This window comes from Cucurbita pepo, chromosome LG01, assembly GCF_002806865.2.
Source record: "Cucurbita pepo subsp. pepo cultivar mu-cu-16 chromosome LG01, ASM280686v2, whole genome shotgun sequence".
Classification (NCBI taxonomy): Eukaryota; Viridiplantae; Streptophyta; class Magnoliopsida; order Cucurbitales; family Cucurbitaceae; genus Cucurbita; species Cucurbita pepo.
The window spans coordinates 3,279,902-3,292,442 of NC_036638.1; the positions used below are offsets into that span (position 1 = coordinate 3,279,902).

Genomic DNA, 12,541 nt, shown 5'->3' on the forward strand with positions numbered 1-12,541 from the left:
TGAAATCTTATAGAAAAATTGAAGTTGGCCCTTCAAAAGCAAGGATCATATCTTTTGAATTGTTTTGATTTCTAACTAAATCTGAAATATTATAGAAAATGTTGTGTAGAAAATTCAGATGGCATCCCAGTGAGTAATTTGGGAGGAGATTCCACAAGATTGAAGCTGACCATCAATAGAGACACTCAGAATCAATGTTCTTCGTTCTCTAGATTTACATCTACAGGCTCTCTACACAAAAGTATAAATCATTGATCAATTGGCTCACACAACAGAACACATTCCGTTAAAACTTAAGCATCTAAACTCCAAGAAATGTACACTCACAAACATCAGACCAGTCAGTCAAATAATTGAATATTACTCCCACAGAAAAATAATGCAAAAGATAGAGTTCGCATTTTTCTCAACTAGATGTGGTGTATGCTAATCTGACATGCATTTTAGGTTCTGTATTATGTTGAATTTAAGGCTGATTCGAAGAGCTCACATCTTGCTCATGCTGGCTGCTGACTGGTTGGCTAACAACAGTAATATCCAAGCTGCTTCCTTCAGTTTCTGCAGCGATTTCTCTAACATCAGCGATTCTTGATTCTGTTGTCTGAATATCACTCCATTCCCCATCTCCAATTGGGCGTAGGTTGACCTCACCAGAGGCTGGTATCGCTCTTGAGTCGCTCAAGCATGCTTTATCCACATTATCGTCTGACGAGTCAACATGCTTCGTTAGCAGAGAATTATCGTTACCTGGGCAAGACTCCATCTTCTCCTCAAAAACTTGTATATGTTGTCTGTGAGGCGGACAAAAAATAAAATCACATTAAAGTTTACTAGCCATAAAAGGTCGCATCAAATGAATCCTTTCAAATCAAGCTAGTAAAACTTAAAGATGATGCATTTTCAACAAGAAAACTTAAGATACAGTATTGATCGATGCTGAGTTGAGAGAAGACAAAACTCTATTTATAGTCTTTAAGGGTGGTCTGCTAACAACTTTGTTTTTCTTATCTACTTCAGAAAACACTCAGGAAAAGTCAGTCGAATTCCCAAAAAAAAAAAAAAGTTCTTAAAATATTTTTTAAAGCAAAACAAAAAGTCAACTACAGTGTGTATATGTATATATTTCTTTTCTTTTTTCCCTAAAAAATGCAAAAGTAAAATCATTGATTTTAAAGAGGTTCAAAATAATTTTGGATCTATTACCCAGACAAATAATGGTTAAATAATGTAACTATATAATGTGTAAAAAGGCGAAAATTGATCAACAGGGTAATAGCTCCCATGAAAGAGAGGACGTTGTAAATTTAACAGATAGCAAAAGAGTAACACGTGCAACTTAATCAATCAAACAGCTATGGCGAGGGAAAAGACAACTGCATCCAAGTAAGAAACTCTAGAAGGGGTAAAGATGATAAACCTCTGAATTTGTGCTTGTAGCCTATTTATATATGCCATAAGCTCCTGCTTCTCCTGCAAAGCAGCTAACTCCTTCTGTTTAGCCTCCTTTATTCTTGCTTCAGCATCTGCTTCTGCAACCCTGATTTTCTCCTCCCCTCTCACAACAGCACCTTCTAGAATCACAACCTGCTCTCTAGCTTTTGCAAGCTCAGATCGCCACATAACAGCTTCCTGATTAGCAGCATCTCTTTGCTTTTTCAACTGATCTCTTTCTCTACTCATTTCAATAAATTTTGCTTCATACTCTTTGAGCTGGAAGTGGAAGTGGAAGTGGAAGTCATAAACATAACTTAAATAGAACATATATCAAGGAAGCCATAACGACAGATATGGCACAGGCCCTTCTGTGAATTCTAATTAAGTGTCATATAATAAAGAAAGCAGTACCTTCAACATGGATGCATCCAGTTGCTTCTCAGAATCTTCTTTTATACGTTGAATTTCTGCACAAACAATTTTCCTTTGTTTATCCATCATATGGGCTGCAGATGCAGCAGCCTCTGCAGCTTCAGCTGTCTCAGATAATTTTTCAGCAATATCATTTATTGTTGAATCTCGTGCACGAAGATCACGAGCCATATTCCGTAGTTCCTCATCCTTAACTCGTAGTGTTTCCTGAATAAATACGGAGATAAACAACTTAATGAAATGCCAGAAGGCCTACAGCATACTACATTTGTTGTTCATCATGTCTCCAGGAATTCAGCCTCATACATGGAGTAGCAGTCTTGCACAACCAACATGATCCAAAACGAGGGTTCTATGTTCAAGACCTACATAGTTTTTGTTGTGGAAATGAAAACTTTCCTATAACAAGAAAGAAGTGTAGTCTAAAGCCTAGCATCTAATTCAGATAATTATATATTGAATTGTCTGCCTGTATATATAACAAAAAAAAGGCATCTACCAAAAGCAGGCCAAGAAGAACAGCCTACGAGCCAAGGGTAGAGGAAACCCCACCAAATAACTACAAAAGAAGGGTCTTCCGGTCCTAGATAATCATCAACTGCTTGTACTTACAAAATAACATATTATGGTTTGAACACCAAAAGACATGCCGTACACTAATGATATTATCACCGTAAATAATATATATTCCCACTGGTTATACCTGAGTCCTACGCTAATCCAGAAAGAACGAGACCAAAATAAAATATCCACATTTAAAAACCGCTCTTTAAAAATAGAGAAGAAACAATCAAAATAAATAAATAAATGAACATAGGAAGGGGAAGATTCTAGCATATTCCAACCACTGATAAACTCAACATTTTTTAAGTTATACGGATAGAAACCTAAATTATATGAAGGTTCATCCACCTCCAGAATTTGACATAGGACCACATATTGACCATCAAATAAATGGCAGATGGTAGAACATTAAAGTGCAACAAATCAATTCAGAATCTGAAGTCGTCGTGTCAGAAGAGCACAAGGCTGGAACAAGAAAGCGAACAACTTAAAAAAAATGAAGCATTTCACCCCATGAGCTAAACTAACGTGCAAAAGCAGAGCTCAGTATGGAGAAAATGTTAGACATGCATTTCAAATATGGTCAGATGCTTTACCTTCATAATCGCTAAATCATCCATTGGGCCATCAGTTGTTTTATTTGCGATGATTCCCAGAGTATTTCTTAAAGAAATCTGCATTGCTCTTTCAATTTCTTTGGAACTTTCCTGGGCGGTTGAATTGGCAGCAGCAACTACTGTGGCTACTGTTCCTAATTTTGCAGAGCCATTGCCACTCAAGGAATTTACAGCTTCTTTATGGGCCTTAAGGACCAACTGGGTTGCACTGATTGGAGAAGGTGAAAAAAAATAATATTAAGACACTGTATCAGCCATACTATGAATCTAAGGAAAAAATAGCAAAATTATTAAATTGCTTCCTTATATAAGACGAATCATCATAGAATACAAGCCCACCATGGGGAGTCATCAAACAATGTTCAGAAAAGCCTTCCGGTTGAAATGGTGTTCTCATAAAAACTGAAAGCAGACTGTATTACAGCTGCTATTCAGTAATTTGCTCAAAAGGCTAAAGTTCTTTGGGGGAATGCTATTAAAGCTTTTTTATGAGAGCTTTAGGTGGAAAGAGACAAAAGAATCTTCACGACACTTCTAGAAGAGTTTGTGACTTTTGGGATCTTAAGGGGTTTCTTGCTCCTTTTTTACACACTCATAGACCCTGTTTTACTTTTTCTGATGAGGGTGCAATGTTAAAAGCTCCTTGGTGGCCGGGAGATTTCTCATCTTCCTGTTTTGTATTTGATTGTAGAGGGAATATATTGGGTTCTTATTAAAAGAAAAATATTTTAATTAAATGAAGAAAAGGAAATTGATGTTTAAAAAATTCAAGAATGCAACCACTTCCAGGTTATACATCGGTTAGTTTGCAATTCTATAACTATGCACTAATAAATGATGGTTGGTACTTTAGTTTTCCGTTTCTTTATAGAGGATAACAGATAACTTATCTTCTTTTTCTGCAATTTTCGTTTATCCATAAAATCTCAGATACTCCAATGGAGGTTAAGAAACTATAATTTTATGTATGAACTTACAGACATGATAATATTAGGCATGAAAAGGTATAGAACTAAATGTGCTTTATGTGGGTTCATAAAGATGAAGCACAAAGAATATCACTGATATGAGGCATGTTTGAATGACATACTGCAAGGTAGACACCCAAGCTCTAGCTGCACCAGGAGTCTCTGCACAGAGGAAGTAATCTTGTTTCTGGGGTGTGCCGATATCTGAAGGCATAGTTAAGAAGTTTGCAACTGTAGTAAACCAGTTCAGACATAACTTTGATTTAAATTGTCAATAATAACACTTGAGTAAATATTTTCCCCAATTTGCGACAAAATAAAGTAGGAAAACAATGAGGATACAGATACAGCAACCATCATACTTTGGTAGCCCACTAGAAAAAAAAAAATGAAGAGAAAAGATAAATTAGTAATTATCAAAGCCATGATGAATCAAGCAAAATACTAGATGAAATTTATAATTGACCTTTAAGAATCAAACTTACTGGAAATTCACAGGAGAAACAGTAATATTGCTATTTGCATCAAATATAATAGTTCCTTTGATAGTTGCCTCGTTTCTCCTAATTCTATGTAGAAGTTGCAAAAGGAAGGAGAAAAAAGTATGAGTTATTTCGAATATCGTATAATAAATTGAACCAAGCAGGAGAGAAGAAAAAAAAAATGTGTAAATATTGGAAATGTGGTTACTTGTACTCCATTTTCCCTGTTGTTGGGTCCAAAATAACCCATCGCTCATTCCATTTCCTCAACTGTGAAAATCGAAATAGAGAACGTCAGATTATCTAGGATGGAGGCTCTTTGCAACTGGAATGAAGTCTAAGAATAAAAAGATGCAGAAAATAGAAGCTTGATCTTTAAATGTGAGCGTAATACTACATTAGAGCACCATAAAACAATCTGAGAATATTAGGACGTCAACGGCCATACTCATAAACAAAAATTTGCAGACAGCTAAAGCATGAAAATCGGTGTATCTCACATTTCTCGTCCTTGAAATACAAATACCGACCCCCTATTATCTTAATGAGTTTCATGAACATTAGAGTAATTAATATAGTCTTGAAACATTGCTAAAGACAGCCTAATTTCCCCACCAAAAGACATGCTTCATGGGAAAAATATGAAAATCCCATTAGAAATGGAAAATCAACACCAAAAGAGTTATCAAGGTAAGTTTCCTTATCTTGACTATGACAAGCGAACTTCAGCTATTGGAGCCACCCAGGTCACATAGGAAAGGGGGGAGGAATGAACAGAAAGAAAGAAAATTTCTCTCAAATCTATAGAATACACAAAACTATCCCACTTTGCCAAACAAAATTCACGAGCAATTGCTGGGCAATTTAGACACCGAAAATTCGACGAGACAGATTCAAATGGAAGCACCAAAGCCAGCGAAATTCAACAGTGAACATCAATTCAAAACAACAAGAGAGAAATAGAGAGTTAAAATTCGTGAATTAATGATCGTACTGTTTCAGATCGCTTGAGAAGAGGACCCTGCAACAAATTCCGACCAGAACCAGAGGCCAGCTGCCGCTTGATCTTTTCCAAGCTGTTCCCGGCATCTTCCGGTCTCTGCACCAACAAGAATCATAAATTCAAATCAAGTTGAGCCTACAAACATGGACCCCAGAAAATCATACACCGAAAAAACGAAGAAACGCACCGGAATTACGCCATTAGAGGCCATTTTGGATCAAAAAGGGGGCGGCCGAGCTACCAAAGATCGAGCAGTACCCTATCGGAGGGAATTCAACCTGCGATCCTCTGAATTCTTCGATCGAGATTTTCTCGGAACGTTTCTTCTTCTTAGGTTTGCTTCCTGCAGTTTCAGTTGGGACTGTTGGCCATTGAGAGTCAATTTTATTCATGAAATAAAAGAATCTTTCCTTTCCTTTTTTCCCTAAAAATTCTGTAATGTTTTACACAAAATAATTTTCCTAAGTTCCACTAATTATTTTCATTGTATCTTTAACCGCCAATAATTAACATATCTATCTTTTTTCTCTTATTCATACTAAATAAAAAATAGAAGCTGATTATTTATTTATTTTGGTACAAATAGACCCGTGATAGAGATGTTCATAGGGATGGAGCAGAAATAGAGAAGCTTTCTCGAGTCCTTGTTCCGACCTCCTATTTCAATATTTACCCTGCAATATTCTCTATTTATATTTACGAGAAAGAAGATTCACAAAAGAAAATTTATGAAAATTAGGTCGTCCAAATTTTTTTTTTCTCCTATCTTTTTACATATTTTAAAATATATATTAATAAAAAAAAAAATCAATGGATAATTTCTATTTTCAATATAATTTTTATTTCAAAAAAATATAAACATGCTAATAAGTCCAATAATATTGGGAAGGAACAGTAGAGGGCTAGTAGCGACTCATAAATCCAATAATATTAGAAAGGAACAGGAGCATGTTAGTTGAACACGAGGGCTAGTAGCGACTCATAAATCCAATAATATTAGAAAGGAAGAGGAGCATGTTAGTTGAACACGACTCTCCACAATGGTATGATATTGTCCACTTTGAGTCTAAGCTCTTATGGCTTTGTTTTGGACTTCCCCAAAAGACTTCATACAAATGGAGGTAGTATTATTTGATTATAAATGATCCTTCTCGTCCTCTAACATCTCCCCTTAATCAAGGCTCGACTCCTTTGGAGTCTTAGTCATTTTTTACTGCTTCGTTTGTATTGGGAACAACGCCAATAATATTGTTTGAATGGAGCAGGTAGGGGGGAGTTGGAGTTTGAAGTTAAACCGATTCGTCACCTTGCTCAAGAACTCAACAAAAATGGTCACAAGCACAAAAAAAGATAGAGACTGAAGAGTGCGTGCAAGGGCAGCAAAGAGATGATGATGATGATGATGATTAAAAGGAAAATTCAGAGGGCAGCATGTTGATTTAAAAGAAACACCCATTATTGTGAACCAATTCTTCAACAATGCTGCAATCATACAACTCCTGCAGCAACAAGATTATAGACTATAAAAAACCATCCTCTCTCGCACATCAGAAAGGGCTAAAATTTCTAAAATATCTCATGACCTCAAATTAAAACATGTAATAAACCCAGTTAATAAGTAGTAGCTGATGTCCTTCCTTCATGGTACCGTCCCTCCTCTACTGGTATCGCTGGGAGAACTCCCTCACAAGCTTGTCCATGAACTGGCATTTCTTGTCAAATCCCCACCCTGGGTTGCTCTGCAAATACAAGTAAGAAGTGTTCACGATCCACAAAAGAATCTCTCAACTACACAAACTTAGTGTTCTTGCACTCCCAAGAACAATGTACTTGGGGGATACAGTTTACCAAGCATAGTGTACGAGCATTTCTACAATTTTTTCTATCTTTTCGAAAACGTAATTCAGAATAAAACGTCCTCTATTAAGATGGTTTCACTAACCTGCAAAGAAAGAACTGCACGATTGGTGAACTTCTTTACGGAATTAGGTGCACTTTGTGGAAGTGTTTTTGCAACTCTTTCCAGCTCCCCTTGTTGCTGCTTTGCAGTTACTCTATCTGGTCCACTGTACGAGTCAACTATCTCCTTCAGCAACGGAACCCTCTGCATGGTTTCTTCCACAATTTCCTTGTACATCCAAACCAAAAGGTTAGAACGTCGATATATGGAGCGCATCAATATAAGGCAAAGGCATCATTAACAAAATTAAAGTGATTGTTCAAGAAGGCTAGAATACAAGTACCACACAAGACACAAATATAAATGACCACAGCTAACCAGCAAATAAGGAGAGTAAACAGGGGATATCAGAAGTTTCTGTTCCTCAATCGGACCATGACCACAACTAACCCGCCAATAATGAGAATAAATAGGTGACCTACTAAGGACGACACCATCCACTAGCACAAGAAGAGGGAATAAAGTCTCCCGCCCAATCTCAGTGGAGGCAAAAATCCACTCCTAGGCTCACCGTTTAAGAAACCTAATGCAGTTCCACACCCAAGATCTCCACTTGAACCCAAACATTTCATTCAAGCCTAATTCTCCACCAAAATGCTATATAGTAAACCCATCTGGGCCAAGTATACTGTTTTTTTTTCTTTATTTTAATAATTAACGGCTATGATTAAACTTTTATTTTGATAAATATTTTCAACTATGAATGAATTTTTCATATTTTGTATTAATCTCCTTTCCATGCAAGAGACTCAACAACACTTGTTTCTTTTAAAGCTTGCAATTCTATGGGAACAAAAAAATACTAGAATTACCCTTCCTATCCCACCCTTTGCTTTTTTGCCTCCTCCTACATTCGTTCTCTCTTCCCAACAACTCCCCAAATTGCACTTCTACTTCAACCTGCTCTACCGTCAAGTACGTACTGAGAAGTCTTGGATGATTCATGAATCATGCCAGCAGAGTCTTCTCCCAGTTAACGTTGTGTAAACCACCATTATCTTTCGAGCTTTTCCAAAAGAAGTCTCGAATGAGTTTGGTTGACATGGAAACACATAGGATATTAAGTTCTAGATAGGTGACCAAACCATTCTCTTATTTTCCCAAGACCCTTACAGGACTAGGTCAATCCATGATGGTTCGGATTCAAATACTAGTAATATCAAACAGATTGCTTGGAGCTATAGAATCCATGGTAGAGAATAATAACATATCATTCATAAATTTTGGAGATAGTACAAACCAAAAGTATCCTAATCTAAACTACCCAAACGCTTGATCCTATCCAACACCTCATGTTCCCTAAACTAAGGGTCTCTAAATAAATTATTGTTGCAATCCTTTAAATCTGACTAGAGCGAGGTAATTTGCACATTGTGAACCAAAATCCAAACTGATTCCTATTCATATTGACACTCCATCCAATAGAATAAGAAAAGGATGATTTAAAGAATGAATATTTAACCTAAAAGGAAATGGACCCTAGGAAGTGGGATCCAAACCCAAACAAATAGAACATTGACTAGAAGTGAATCAGTCTAACCTCTTCAAAACCAGACAACCACTCTCCTAACAACAACAAGAGAATGTATCCGATCTACAGTACACCACCCTTATACACATGTCAGACCCATAAACCAAAACAATGCTTTGGTTACTATTTTACCACTTTGTCTACTAAAGTAACATTGTCACGACTCGCATGGTTAAACAGCAGAATGTGATCAAAATACAATACTAACATTAACTAAAGTCGTTGGTCATCTTGAGCAGAGTTAACACCATGCCTCACCATTTCTATTGAACTACTTTCATTTTTCTAAATAAAAGCTGATTTTCTTTTTTCTAGAGTAATAAAAGTAATCAGTAGAAACTACAACCAGAATATTTAATCAACCTGTCTTTCAATCCTTCATTGCGAGTAACCAACCCAAGTTCACATTAGTAGGCAAACTTTTAGACGTTATCACAATATTTATTAATTAAAAAATTGCATAATTAGCCAATTTGGATATGTTTGTTCTTAAAAGCATATATGCAATGCAGTAAAACGCCCCCCTATAAATATCCCTAAGCAAACTTATTGATGCAATCTCAAAAATGTCATCTAAAAAACACCCATATAGAAGTAAAAGCCAAGGAAAACGCAATTAAGTAGAAACAAATAATATAAATAATCTCTATAATTTGTCGCACTTCTGCATCTCTACATGTATAAGATAAATAACATCTATAATAGCAGATCCTGGAAAAACAAAATGTAAATGAAGTATAGTGGATGTTCTCATCAATGCTCAGAACCCACAAAAATAACTCATATAAACACTTCACTCAAAGGCCAAGCACAAATTATCAAGTAGAGAAGACCCAAGAACAAAGGAACGAAAACATGGAGACTTCGTAACAGAGAAAGATACCTCCCACTCTTCGTGGCTTCGGATGCCTTCGTACGCCATTAAGAAAGGTTTCATTTTCTCAAGTGCATCCCGAAGAGGAATAGGTGGGTTCTCATCAATATCAGGGTTACTTTCAAAATCTCCCATCAAGTACTCCGGCTCACACTCTATCTGCCATAAAAAAAAAAAAAAAATCAACACCATGTGATAATCCGATCTATAAATTCCGCAAGATAAATTGAACAGAGTCAGATTTCTATTAGTTCAACCAAACACACTCAACTTATCACCCTATCACAAACAACAAAAACGGTGCATTTTCAAACCATGCCAAAACAGTTGAGAGCTAATCCTTATAGGCAATTATCTTTATGTCCTCGGGGAAGGAAAACAGATACAAAAATGATACAGGGAGTGCTCACCATATAATTCGTATCCATCGCCTCCACATACCCTTCCTCCAGTGGCGAAGGCAGCACTCTACCACTCATCTCTTCAAACCCTTCAACCAGTTGGTTCATATGTTCAGTCCCAATCCTCTTCGCTAGCTTCTCACCATCTGCATTGTCGCCTAAGTAAAGCCCTGATGCATATCCATCCTCCATATCTTGACCCCTTCCTCTCTGCCCTCTCTCCCCAGTTCTAAATGCTCCCCTTCCTCTCCCTCTGAACCTTCCTCCTCTGCCCCGGAATCCGCCTCTCCCTCTACCTCCACCATCTTCACCATCAGGCCCGCCTCTTGACATCATCCTACCTGTGTTCCTCACAGATTCATCACGGCTTATTCTAGGGCCGCCGCCACTACCCCTTCCAGGCCCATAACCTCCACGGCCACCCGCCTCTTGTCTAGGTCTGAGGTGACGATTCTCCTGCTTTGGTTGAGATTCCGGGATTGGTTGCTTCATGGGCTTTCCTCGTCCAGCGCCGGATAACACAGAAAGGAAACTATCAGGCAAATTTCTCTCCCCCGCATCCCCGCCTAACGCACCAGGTCGGGCACTTCCAGCTGAGTCGCCCGCATTATCCTTGGAGAAAAACACAGGTTTCTTACGCTCCGAATCCGACCCGTTCGATGAACGCGATTCAGGAGGGGACCGAATCGGTTGTGAACCATCACCTCTTCCTCGACCAGCAGACGATGACTTAACAGAGGGCGTAAAGGAAGAGAGAGACGGAAGAATTGAGGAGGAAGGACTAGGTTTACCACGGCCATGTCCAAGCCCAGAAGTACCACGAGAATCTACAGATTCATGTTTAGACTCATTTGAATCTTCCTGACCCGGAACTCGAGAAGAGAAATCAAAGGGTCCACCATGAGTGGGAGAGCCACCTCGACCTCGACCTTGGCCATGACCACCTGAAGAAGAAGAAGAAGAAGAAGAAAATGGTACAAAGCCTAGTTTGTTGGCATTGGATAGAAATGAAAGACCTGGAACCTTTCTTCCGATTGATCTACTCATTTATGCTTGCGAGAAAATGGGAAGGAACAGATTTGAAGACTGGTTGATGAAGTGAAACGGCGGTGAGCAGAAAAAGGGTTTAAGATCAGGATTTAGCAGCGCCGGTAGTGACATCCGTTTAAAGCTCAGGTGTCTCCTTCGCCAACAAAAAACTCTCCATGTTCGTAATTAGGGCGCTAAAGTGGGGAAAACCATGGTAGTATATATAGATTACAAACTACAATTTACACCAACATTTACTACAATTTTGACACACTGATTTAAAAATTTGAGCTTTTTTTTTCCAATACCTTTTCTTCTAAAATTAGGGTTTTCTCCCCCACTTCTTTATCAGTTTTTTATTGTTAGAGAACCATAAATCAATTTAATTTATAAAACTTTTATTTAGTTTAACTCATCTTAATTAAATACCAATTTTCGAAATACCAATTTTTAATCGAATTCATGAAATTCAATTTTTAATCGGATTCATGAAATTTTTATTTATTTAATCAAATAAGACTTGAATAGTATGAGTTCATAGGTTGTAAAGACATATTTTCAAATGGTTAAAAATTGTGATCCCCAAATGATCCTTACGAACCGAAGAAAAATGCTCCTTAACTAACGTTCTTTAACCTGAAAATGAGAGAGCAACTTGAATCTCTAACTCTCAAAAACGTTGTTGGATTAAATTTATCAAATTTGAAACTATCATCCAATGCTTGAAAGGAATTCATAGTGATCTGAAGTACAGAAAACATAAAGAAAAGAAAAGAATCATCTTACCAAGCATTTATGACTCAATTGTTTGGATAATAATGTTGTTGTTCATGATGGCATGCTACAAGCTAATGTGAAAAAAAACAGACCAAAATTTCCTCCACCTTACAGCACCAAAGCACTGGTGTTGTACACAAGAAGGCCACCCAAGGTCACTGCCCAACTGATCTATACAATGTATACGTACCTTCGACCGTTGAACTATGTTTATGTTAATCTCGACGTTTCTCTCTAAATGCACCAAAAACCTGTAATGATATATTAAAACTAACTATTATAAATAGCTAACAATCTTTTGGAACTTGGACGCAGCAGCCAAGCCACTAAGAATGGCCCCTTCAACGTTGGGGCTAACACAAAAATCTCCACAGATGGCCACACGCTTGCTTCCATCCCAAAGGCACTTTTCCTCTCCGGCAATGCTTGCTCCTGGAAAAGCACTTCCCCTGCAAAAAGCCCCCCCCCC

The 12,541-nt window shown here is 37.5% G+C and overlaps 3 protein-coding genes across 3 annotated transcripts in view; all 3 read right to left on the bottom strand.

Moving 5' to 3' along the window:
• Positions 1-145: 145 nt before the first annotated feature.
• LOC111799887 (switch-associated protein 70-like) lies at positions 146-5,904 on the bottom strand. The gene is made up of 10 exons (XM_023683385.1): positions 5,688-5,904; positions 5,492-5,596; positions 4,706-4,767; positions 4,501-4,584; positions 4,358-4,389; positions 4,138-4,219; positions 3,027-3,255; positions 1,846-2,073; positions 1,418-1,710; positions 146-791 (listed from the first exon to the last, which is right to left on the bottom strand). The coding sequence occupies exons 1-10, from the start codon at positions 5,709-5,711 to the stop codon at positions 467-469; spliced, it is 1,464 nt and encodes a 487-aa protein (XP_023539153.1). The 5' UTR covers positions 5,712-5,904; the 3' UTR covers positions 146-466.
• Positions 5,905-6,886: 982 nt separating this feature from the next.
• LOC111804080 (translation initiation factor IF-2) lies at positions 6,887-11,529 on the bottom strand. The gene is made up of 4 exons (XM_023688767.1): positions 10,276-11,529; positions 9,875-10,024; positions 7,443-7,628; positions 6,887-7,239 (listed from the first exon to the last, which is right to left on the bottom strand). Exons 1-4 carry the CDS (start codon positions 11,311-11,313, stop codon positions 7,159-7,161), a joined length of 1,455 nt encoding a protein of 484 aa, XP_023544535.1. The 5' UTR covers positions 11,314-11,529; the 3' UTR covers positions 6,887-7,158.
• Positions 11,530-12,055: 526 nt separating this feature from the next.
• Positions 12,056-12,541, bottom strand: part of LOC111787465 (renalase) — a 3,439-nt gene continuing 2,953 nt past the window's right edge. The window contains exon 9 of the mRNA XM_023667433.1: positions 12,056-12,521. Coding sequence (XP_023523201.1) covers positions 12,350-12,521 — 172 coding nt within the window. The 3' untranslated portion in view covers positions 12,056-12,349. The remainder of the gene's footprint in view (positions 12,522-12,541) is intronic.

Coding starts and splice junctions, on each gene's coding strand:
- LOC111799887 (XM_023683385.1), bottom strand. CDS start 5,711: ATGGCCTCTAATGGCGTAATTCCG. Junction 2,074..3,026: donor ATGATTTAGCGATTATGAAG/GTAAAGCATCTG, acceptor GTATTTATTCAG/GAAACACTACGAGTTAAGGA. Junction 792..1,417: donor CTACAAGCACAAATTCAGAG/GTTTATCATCTT, acceptor TCCGCCTCACAG/ACAACATATACAAGTTTTTG.
- LOC111804080 (XM_023688767.1), bottom strand. CDS start 11,313: ATGAGTAGATCAATCGGAAGAAAGGTTCCAGGTCTTTCATTTCTATCC. Junction 7,629..9,874: donor GAAGCCACGAAGAGTGGGAG/GTATCTTTCTCT, acceptor TGGATGTACAAG/GAAATTGTGGAAGAAACCAT. Junction 7,240..7,442: donor GTGCAGTTCTTTCTTTGCAG/GTTAGTGAAACC, acceptor TTGTATTTGCAG/AGCAACCCAGGGTGGGGATT.